At 42.3% G+C, this 10,652-nt stretch overlaps 1 protein-coding gene across 1 annotated transcript; it reads right to left on the bottom strand.

The window, feature by feature from the left end:
- Positions 1-3,085: 3,085 nt before the first annotated feature.
- On the bottom strand, positions 3,086-9,688 carry LOC307023320 (niq CART3-like). The gene is made up of 4 exons (XM_079656528.1): positions 9,552-9,688; positions 9,345-9,467; positions 8,170-8,241; positions 3,086-3,416 (listed from the first exon to the last, which is right to left on the bottom strand). The coding sequence occupies exons 2-4, from the start codon at positions 9,456-9,458 to the stop codon at positions 3,309-3,311; spliced, it is 294 nt and encodes a 97-aa protein (XP_079512654.1). The 5' UTR covers positions 9,459-9,467; positions 9,552-9,688; the 3' UTR covers positions 3,086-3,308.
- Between the last annotated feature and the right edge of the window lie 964 nt (positions 9,689-10,652).

The following is a 10,652-nucleotide window of genomic DNA, read 5'->3' as shown; positions in this document are numbered from 1 at the left end:
ACGCGCAAACGGAGGGGTAGGGTGTAGGGCGTGGTTTGGGATTGGGCCTTTATGTCATCCTGTCTCTGTGATGCTCTTGGATAAAATGTCTGTCTGATCTGTGAATCATCTTAAATTGAATTAATACCTTTGATGGTTCTCTGAATCACACACAGTTTTATTCATAGGCTGAAATAATGAGTCAGATCCACAGAACAGACAGGATGAAGTCATAATGAAGTTATTTAACTCTGGTTACTGCTAACTAACTTGCTAATGAAAGGTTATTACACCCTACGGGCATTTTTTATACTTAATATATACCTGTATATTGGAATTTTTCGATGAAAACTACATGCAGAATTGATCTTCATATTACTTGTATGAAAAATAGCATACATTATTTTAGTTGCCTTTAATTTGTTACGAGATCAACGGCCTGGTACAGCAGCTGCACCGCCCTAAATCGTAAGGCTTTACAGAGGGTGGTGAAAACTGCACAGAACATCACCAGGACGGAGCTGCCATCCATGGAGGACCTTTACTCCCAGCGTCTCAGGAAGAAAGCCCTCCGGATTATAAAAGACCCCATCACCCCAGCCACAAACTGTTCTGTCTGCTGCCGGACTAAAACTAGCAGACTTAGGGACAGTTTCATACCACAGGCAATAAGACTGCTAAACAACTGAACTTGGAAACAACATCTGTTAAACACCTGAACTGTTGAAACAACATCCATAACATTCATCTGCTACTTTGTCATTATTTCTCTATTTCTCTAATATATCATTCCAATAAATGAGGCGAAGCCTGCGAGCTAGTTCAGGCAGTCAACTCCAGCACCAATGATACATTAACACGTCGCACCTCGTCCCTCTTACAACCACCCAATCACAGTCTCCTAAACATGCCGCTCTATTCAAGCTGCCAGGTCTTCCTGCCTCTGCCTCGCTGTGCCGCTGCTGCCACTGCTGTGTTCACTTGTTATTTCTGCGTTCATGTTCCTGTTGCTGTGTTTCATGTTGCTGCTGCTCGCCTGCCCCAGCTCCACCCCAGCTTCCACCCCAGCTTCCACCTGTCGACTCCGGGGATAGTTATCTAATCATCACTCAATGTTCTTTGTAAATCTGTGGAGTGATGAGGCCCGAGCATAGACGCCAAACTCAAACTGCTGCTTATAATAAACATATTAAGAACATGTGAGTTGTCTGACTGAACTTGCATATAGACTCTTATTGCACTATTTCACTTTTTTAAACTATTTGTCTTTTTGTATTTACTATTTACTATTTACTTGCACTATATTTTTCTGTTTATCTGTGTTATTGTGTTGCGCTGTTGGAGAAGCCTGTGACCTAAGATTTTCATTGGCATAACTACACTGTAGATATGTCCGTATGAAAAAATAAAGAACCTTGAACCTTGAGTGAGGCTTCCACGTCTGAAGCAGGACAACCGACTTTAGAAGAGTGAACCTGAAGTCTCTGAGGGTCAGCCATGAACAGAAGAAGTATCTAGATGCTTTTAGTTGTGCATCCACGGAAAAAATTATTTCACCTGACAGAAGCACATTAATTACATCCACTGCCACACCATGAATACGTGGCCAGCTGTCAGTGCAGTCTGTTTCCTAACTCCTGCTGAATTCTCCTTCATGCCTTTCCTTAACGCCATGAAGTTTTTTTCCTGAGGTTATGGAAAAGTGGTTAGAAAAAGACATAGGACCTGTATTTTTGACAATTCAACTGTAGGCCATGTCTATCCTTCCCTTCTCACCTTTCACAATAAAGGCCCTAGACATATAAAAACATTTGTTAAAGAGTATTTACCATTTGTGTGTACCACCCTGCTGTGTAAAGGCTTAACCCTAAGACCTGTTTTATTTTTGAAGTCCAACCCTGTAGCGTCTATTCTTTTTCCAACCCAGTTGAGATCTAACCACAACCACTTCCACATGATGAAAGCATCAATGCAGCATCACCCTCTGCGTTTTCAACCAGCAAACATATGAATTTCATAGCTACAGTTGCTTCATAGAGCAAATGTTTTCAAGTAGATAGATGAAAATTTCACTTTTTTAATATGGAGATCTCAGTTATGCGCAGCTGACTACATTTTAATTAAACTTGTAATACTAGTTGACCATGGATTTTAAAATAATAAACTAGAGAAAAATATGTAGCCTAATAGCTTGTTATTTAGTTTGTCACTCTTTGTACATAAGTACAGCATTTGAGTATATGTACTTGTTACTTTCCCACTGGAGAAAGGTGGTTACCTAATTCCTAGTGGTATAATAAACAGCCCATATCGGGACGTGATATTACTTCAACGTTGTTAACATGGGGATGGCACCTTCTCTTTATACATCCATGATGCAGAAAAATTACAGCACTGTCACATGAATTCACGTCACCACCGCTAAGCTAAAGGCGGCTAATGTTGAGCGTGATGACGTTTAGTCGTCTCATTTAGAAACTTGTTAGCAACCTCTGTTTTTAAATTGACCAGTGGGGTATTTACTGGCGTATTTAATGTAGTAGGACGGTTTCTGTTAACCGAAGCCCTTGTTTCAGGTTTCTTAGCGAAACATGTTCAGCACATTCCAGAGGAGGAAACAGAAAGTTGTATAATGTTGACTCATATCAGGGACTAATTTCTCTCTTTGAGAGACACCTGGTTTCCCCGTGTTTGACGCTGCAGCTGTTGTCATCAGCGTTGGTGTTAATAAAGGTTGATGAGAAGGCGTGCTGCTGTCCAGTCTGTTTTAGAAGACGTCGAGGCCTAGGGTCTAATCGCCAAAACATCCTTACATTCGTGTATTATTGGCTATAAATATATATTGTTACATTAAAACAAGTCTTTCCTGATTGAACTGTGTATAGTTCTACTGCAGATACTTTAACCATGTATATTTTTACTTCATACAGTAAAATGTTACTGCAGATACATTTACTGCAAATACTTTGACTTCAGGAACTTGTACTGTGTATATTTTTTATGCAGGTACTTTAAACGATGGAGTCACGCGAGCCGAGCAGCTTAATGAAGAATCTTTATTTTAAGAAAAATAAATGAATCTGAAGGACAGCCACTGAAACTGAAACAGAGACGTGCAGAGAGACAGGAGAGACAGGTGTGTGTGTGTGTGTGTGTGTGTGTGTGTGTGTGTGTGTGTGTGTGTGTGTGTGTGTGTGTGCGTGTGCGTGTGTGTGTGTGTGTGTGTGTGTGTGTGTGTGTCTGTGTGTGTGTGTGTGTGTGTGTGTGTGTGTGTGTGTGTGTGTGTGTGTGTGTATGTGTGTCTGTGTGTGTATGTGTACTGTATGTGTTCAGTAGCAGCGGAGGAAGAAGGTGTTGCAGGCCGTTCCTCTCAGACAGTCACACAGCCGACCGATACGAGGGCCATGTTTCATCGCACATCGCTCGCCCACATCACACTGAGAGGGAGAGGGAGACAGGAGAGAGGGAGAGACAGGAGAGAGGGAGACAGAGGGAGACAGGAGAGAGGGAGACAGAAGAGAGGGAGACAGGAGAGAGGGAGAGGGGGAGACAGGAGAGAAAGAGATAGGAGAGAAAGAGACAGGAGAGAGAGAGACAGGAGAGAGGGAGAGACAGGAGACAGGGAGACAGACAGGAGAGAGAGAGAGAGAGAGAGAGGAGAGACAGGAGAGAGGGGGACAGGAGACAGGGAGACAGGAGAGAGAGAGACAGGAGAGAGGCGGACAGGAGACAGGGAGACAGGGAGACAGGAGAGACAGGAGAGAGGGGGAGAGGGGGAGACAGGAGAGAGAGACAGGAGAGAGGGAGAGAGATAGAGAGAGGAGAGAGAGAGACAGGAGAGAGCGAGACATAAGAGAGGGAGACAGGAGAGAGAGACAGGAGAGAGGGAGAGTAAAGAGGGGGACAGGAGAGAGAGAGAGAGAGATATAACATATTAATGGTTTTAATCGGTTAAAAAATGTAAGTGCATTAATAACAATAGTAATCTGTGATCAATTATGAATAATCACAACATTTAAACACTAGTATTTACATACCTTTTATGGGTGGAGATAAAACAAATACACGTGTGATGTTGTACTTTTCGATTCAGAGGGTTTTAAACTTCATTATATCATGATTTCTGAGTTACTGGCCTGAAGTCCTGACAGGAGTCTGTCTCTTAGCTAAAGAACAAAGGTGTGATCGCCCTCTGATCGCCCTCTGTGATCGCTTTCGTGCCCCCCTGTGGGGTGCCACAGGTCGGTGTCCTTCTTCCTGAGAGGGGGCTTTACGGCAGCATCCCCCTAGCACCCCGAGGGCTCCGGCTTGGGACCCGCCCTTACTGCCGGATGCCCTATCATCTCCTCCCTTCGAGCCCCTGGCTCAGGTGGGGCTTAAGTGGCTGTCCACGAAGGCATCATTTCTGCTTGCCATAGCGTCAGGGAAGCGAGTTGGGGAGTTGCATGCCCTCTCCGTAAGCGATACATGCCCGAGGTGGGACTCTCAGGTGTTGCCCCTTGGCCAAATGTGGCATTCCTGCCCAAGGTGCTTCCACAAACCCACTTCAATCAGCCTGTCCAGCTGGCACGCTTTGACATTCAGGAGAACGGCACGTCTGAGTTTCTGTGCCCAGTGGGTGGGTCTTCATAGGCCTGTGCCCACTCCCAGCAGGCCCAGGGGCCCCTCTAAGCCACCCGCTTACAGCGGCCCACTCATCCGCCTCCCGGGGGCTTTCGTGCCCCCTGTGGACAGCCTTCTAGGCGGCCTCGTGCCTCAGAGCCTTACTGGCGCCCTCCAAGGGGCTCCGGAGTCCGGGTTGTCGGCTGCTTTCCATAGCTCAGTTACTGGGCTGTCTTTACTTCCGACCATTGGGTGGTTTTCACCTTAACCCTTAAAGGCCATGTAATGCATCTAACACAGGTGTTTTTTAACATGTAGTTTAGATATCACCAGAATAAAAATAAATACGAATGTTTAAAGTTTGGTCATAATTAAATGACATATACGTTAAAAACCGATGTTGGTTCCGAAGTTTGCCGAGTACGCCCCCGATCACTCCCGAACGAGCGGTGACGTCACACGTGGCAAATATTGCCATTTGATCAAATCAGTCCAAATGGCAAGCAACGCGACAACTTCAGACAGCGACAGCGACAGCGATCATTCAAGCTCAGATTCGGTGGGTTATCTGGATTCAGTTACAGAAGTAGAGAGTGAACCAGCTAGCCTTTCACTTCAAGGCATCTTGCCTTATCAGTACGAGCCTCCTGCCCGGCAATCGAACAACGAGGCAGAAACTTGTGAAAGAGAAGCGGATTCCGCATCCGGCGAGACTCGAGTTGGCAATACTGAATGGTAAATACTGTTTTATTTAATTTGACCTGCACTAAATGTCGATCTTAATTTGTCATCTGTTCCTCACACGTCCGGCAGATATTGTTTTTTTTTAATGTTATGTACAATATTCAGGTGTACATGTCAATGCTGTGAAAGCATGCCCACTGCAGATGAATGTGTATGCTGCAGAGAGATCTGGCAGGTGATGGAACAAATAGACAGTTTGCAACCTACTGACCAGATAGAAGACACCGACGAGAAACCAAGGTGCATTATTAGCCACCCAGGCTTTAGAGAAGGCTGTCTCAGTGTTTGGACACTGAAAATAGCGTATCTTCAATACAAACAACAACACAGAGCAGTTGATGGCCCACTACACCAGTAAGTAAATATTGATTGACCCAACTGCCTATTGCAGCTTTGCTTTCATAAAATACTTTTAGTCGCTACAGATATGGTACACTTTTAAAGATACCATTAAACTCTTTCAAGCAGTCAAAAACAGCTTGGCTTTTATTTTTTCTGTGTATGCAAGTTCAATGTATGCTTGGGAAAAGAAACAACTACACATGTGAGGAAATATATAAGAGGTCTATGATTCTGTCAAGCAGTCATTTACAACCTCATATTTATTTTGTACAAGTAAAATACAAATATCATGTTATAAGCCAATTTGTAACCATTGCTACATAATAGTACTACATAACATTTTATTTTTCTCCAAATATATTTATAATCTGTATACTTTTTTTTCATTAGGAAGTATCGATATACAGCTTATCGACAGTTTGTACGTTGGTGCTGGGGTGTACTCGGCCCAAAAATCAGAGTCCCGCTGCCTGCATGTGATGTAACCGAGATACGGAAGACTTACCCTGAACCGGGAGGCCGCTATCAGGGATTTCAATGGCCAAATCTGTAATTTGACATAAGTCATGCAGCTGAACTGGTTAAAATGGTTTCGCATGATGTAAATAATTTACAAAGTACATCATTTACAATATTATTTTTCCAAAGAAACATGTAAATATGACAACATGTTCCAAATCACAAGTTTGTAAGATTGTATTAATTTACTGTTTGATAAATAAAAAAGGGTTCTTTTGTTAATTTTTCACTTGTAACATTTGATCTTTATTGCAGTGTACATTAGTTTATTTTGGTATATGTGCGAAACCACAAATAATTAAAAGTGGTAAAAATAATAAAGATATTCAGACGTAATTCATTTTTGGCCTTACTTATTTCACTTCAACTTTTATATATTTCAGTCACTAGGCAAGTTCACTGTACTCTGGTGACATTTAGCTCAAGCTGGCATAACACCTGTAGTAACTTAATTCTGACCCGAGTTTTGTGCACAATCTTCCCGCACCCATGATCAATGTTTATAGCAATCAGGAAACATTCACAGCTCACAACTACACATCGCTTCCCCATCATGAATTGTTAGATAAAAAAAGTTTAGCGAGGTCCGGTTACACATATGTTGAGCGAAAATAGCGGAAGGATACAAAACAAACAATCCAGACGGGGCTGGTGTTTGCCACGTGTGACGTCACACAGCTGGGTTAATGGCTGGCAAGCTTTTCGCTACCGGAGCGGAATAACACGGGAAAGTGGCACACATTTCATGTTATTTGGGGGGTATTTATGGAAAGAATCATTGATGTTGATATGTTAAATGAAACAGTGGAAAGTGATGAAGCGATTTATTAACACAGAATAACGTTTATTTTGGACATTTCATGGACTTTAAAGCCTGTATACGGCAGTCGGAGTTGCTCTTTGTTTGCCATGGCGGCACTAAAGGAGGTTGTGCCCTCTAACCAGTGGCTGCCCCACTGGCTCGTCGATACCATCTCACATGCCTATGGGCCCAGTGGCCGACCCTGCCATCAGGGCTGAGATGCCACTCTACAAGGACCATCTCAACATCTTGGGCTGCCCTGAGAGGGGCGCCCCTGGAGACCATCTGCGCCACGCCATCGTGGGCGTCTTCTGGCACATTCTCCAGGTTTTATCGGGTTAATGTCGCCACTTCCCATCCTTTGGTCCTTTTGCCGAGCTCCGCTGCTTCCAGTAGTGAGCAAGGGTTTGGATTTTCATGACATGGTTGGTATAAGTCATTCAGTGCTAAATCACCGCCTCTGGCGGTCAGTAGGGACGAAATAGAATGATAGTTACGTCTGTAACTACGGTTCTATGAGTCCCGGATGACCGCCAGAGTATCCTGTCACTCAGAATTCTTGTGTGCTCGCGAGAATATTCTGGGAACAGATCCTCTGACGGCACCGGCAGATATAGCCGCTGTCACGTGGGTCACAAGTGACTTTACTGTTATTTGTACTCGAGCTGCGCATGTGCAAGGTGGACATATCCAGTTCTAAAGCACCGCCTCTGGCGGTCATCCGGGACTCATAGAACCGTAGTTACAGACGTAACTATCATTCTTCCTGATGGCACTGGTCTCCAGGCAGTGAGTATATGAGCCTTGTGCTGATTTTAGCTTTCTTCACCTTTTGCTCATTCATGTATCAGAGTGATTACACTTTTACTCTATTTTTTATTAATTTGTAATGTTATTATAGTCTTCTTAAAATAGTTCTCTACCTGTGTTTTACATTTTTGTTTTACTTTTATGTATACACCAAGTCAAATTCCTTGTACGTGTCAACCTACCTGGTAATAAACCTGTTTCTGATTCTGATTCTAATAAGATAATACATTAAATAAAACATTACACATATGATCTATCTGATGAACCAGCAGAGCAGGAAACACAAAGGACATGAATGGATTAATGACTTGATGAAGGAATGAAGGAATGAATGGATGAATGAGATGTGATTGATTGACAGCTGGTGTTACCCGGGGGATGACGCTGGCCTTCTTCTCCACAGAGAGAGACACACTGCTGTCAGCCTGATCCAGGAGAGCAGCCTGCACACACACACACACACACACACACACACACACACACACACACACACACACACACACACACACACACACACACACACACACACACACACACACACACACACACACACACACACACACACACACACACACACAAATTATAAAAACAATATAACTTATTTTTACTCTATATGTGTTAACATTAACTCATGTTGTGTATAAAGTATACAGAATATATTCTGACAAACGGCAGTATTTTTTCTGCTCTTTCAAAGGTGCATTATTCAGATAGATTAAACTATGAGTAGAATAAGATTTCACTTATCAAGTATGATAAGCAGATGAAGATAAAACACATCATTTTAAAACGATGATTTTGCAAATGTATTTATCTGCAATTTTCCAACATTTACCATCATTCAAATTAAACCATATTTTAACCAACATTAACATTATTTACTGATTTTAAAACTCTAGTACGATTGATCTGTCTTAATTTAAGATCATGTATACAGTAAGTATTTATGAATATATATGTTTAGCTTCATTATTGTTTATCTTCATTAGTTTATTCCTTTCAAATGCGTATTTTACCACCTAATAGTTTTTAATAACTATAATATTTTATAGATTTAGAAAAACATTTTCCAACATGACTTCACTAAACATTAGAAATGAAAAGTTATTTTCAGAATAAAATAATAATTTTACCACATCAATAACCACACATTTGAAAACATTTGAACCCTCATTAATTCCATTTAGATTTTCCCTTAAAACATTTTTATACAACGATCTTACAACCTTAATTAGGTATGATTTTTACGACATATACTACATTTGTTATTTCTAATTTAACCATGTTTCAACCAACATTTTATAACCCTATTACATTAATCAATTGTAATAAGTTCAACACATATTTGACTAATAATCTTTAACCAGGTTCATGTATTAATATTTATCTTTCATTACATTATATTTGAGCAGGTTCTTCAAATCACCATTTTACCACCTTAACAGTCATTCTCTTTAATAATTTAAACATTTAAAAGGCAACATGGCTAGTTTCTTTCAGCGTGTAAATACGCTGCAGCGATCCTGTACGCAGACAGATGCCTCACCAGCTCTTTGTCTATGAGTCCGAAGAGCGTCTCCGGTGACCTTTGACCCTGACACAGGGAGGTCAGCAGGGAAAGACAGACGGACAGGTAGACGGCCGCACGAACACTCTCCATCTCCAGAAACTGAGCAAAACACAGAGCATGGTTTTCTACCCCTGAACTTCTCAAAGGTCTAACTACGGAACAGGAAAATGTGAAGTCACTCACAGAGATGACGAAGGTCCTCCAGAAGATCACAAGTATTTTTTCTTCTGTGGTGGCTATGTTCAGCTCCTAGGACTCTTTCTTCGTTGATTAAAATGTGTCTTCCTCTTCTTCTCCTCCTCTCTGCTGCTGGCTCAGCGCCCCCGTATTTATAGCTCCTGCTTCTGTCAGATATTATTCATGTATTCAGACATCAGATAAACTTGCCGACGTGTTTGGCTGTGATCGATGACGCGTCTGTGAGGTTAATATTAACATGTCGATGGCGTCCTGCGTGTTGTAGTACAGAGGTCAAGGGTCAGACTGTGACTCACAGTAGGAGGCTAAATTAACCTCGGGGGGCCGTCGGATCATGGACAGGAGTTTCTGGTAATGATGAGTCTGTGTCTCTATAGCAGCTCCTCAGGAGGACTGAGGAGTAAACATCTCTCCACCTTTAGGTTCACTTCCTGTCAGAGGTCAGGCCTCTTTCTCTCCTTCTTTTAGACGCTGTTTGTTGGACTGACCTGAGATCAGGAAGGTGATTTAAGGATGACGCATTAGAAAGCTGCTCGTGCCCTTTTCCTCGTCTGATTATCATCTCCAGGTTCCTTGTTTCATTAACGCAGAAATGTCAGGAAACCTTTGCTGCACACAGCCATCGATAATCGGCGAGTACAAGCACATCATACTGTAAGTGTACAAAAATACAGCCATCGATACGCAGGGAGTACAAGTACATCACAAGTGTACAAACACACAGCCAACGATACTCAGGGAGTACAAGTACATCACAAGTATACAAACACACAGCCATCGATACTCAGGGAGTACAAGTACATCACAAGCGTACAAACACATAGCCATCGATACTCAGGGAGTACAAGTACATCACAAGTGTACAACCACACAGCCATCAATACTCAGGGAGTAGGCCTACAAGTAAATCCCAAGTGTAAAAAAATTATATATATAAAAAAAATGTAGGCTATATAAAAAAAAAAGAAGCTCCATCCGTGCGCTACATGTGCTATGACGCGTCAGCTGGAAACCCCCTCAGACTTCGTTCAGAGCAGAGCCTGGTCATTAAGTTAATTTGGTCGGGCGGGAAATAAAGTGTGGATC

Source organism: Notothenia rossii (genome assembly GCF_949606895.1).
Source record: "Notothenia rossii genome assembly, chromosome: 10".
NCBI lineage: Eukaryota > Metazoa > Chordata > Actinopteri > Perciformes > Nototheniidae > Notothenia > Notothenia rossii.
This window is presented reverse-complemented; position numbering and strand designations above follow the sequence as displayed.

Bases quoted from the DNA above. Each gene is read 5' to 3' on its own strand.
- LOC307023320 (XM_079656528.1), bottom strand. From the start codon at position 9,458: ATGGAGAGTGTTCGTGCGGCCGTCTACCTGTCCGTCTGTCTTTCCCTG. The intron at 8,242-9,344 runs GTGAGGCATCTG...GTGTGTGTGCAG, and splicing joins GACTCATAGACAAAGAGCTG to GCTGCTCTCCTGGATCAGGC. The intron at 3,417-8,169 runs GTAACACCAGCT...TCTCCCTCTCAG, and splicing joins AGGCCAGCGTCATCCCCCGG to TGTGATGTGGGCGAGCGATG.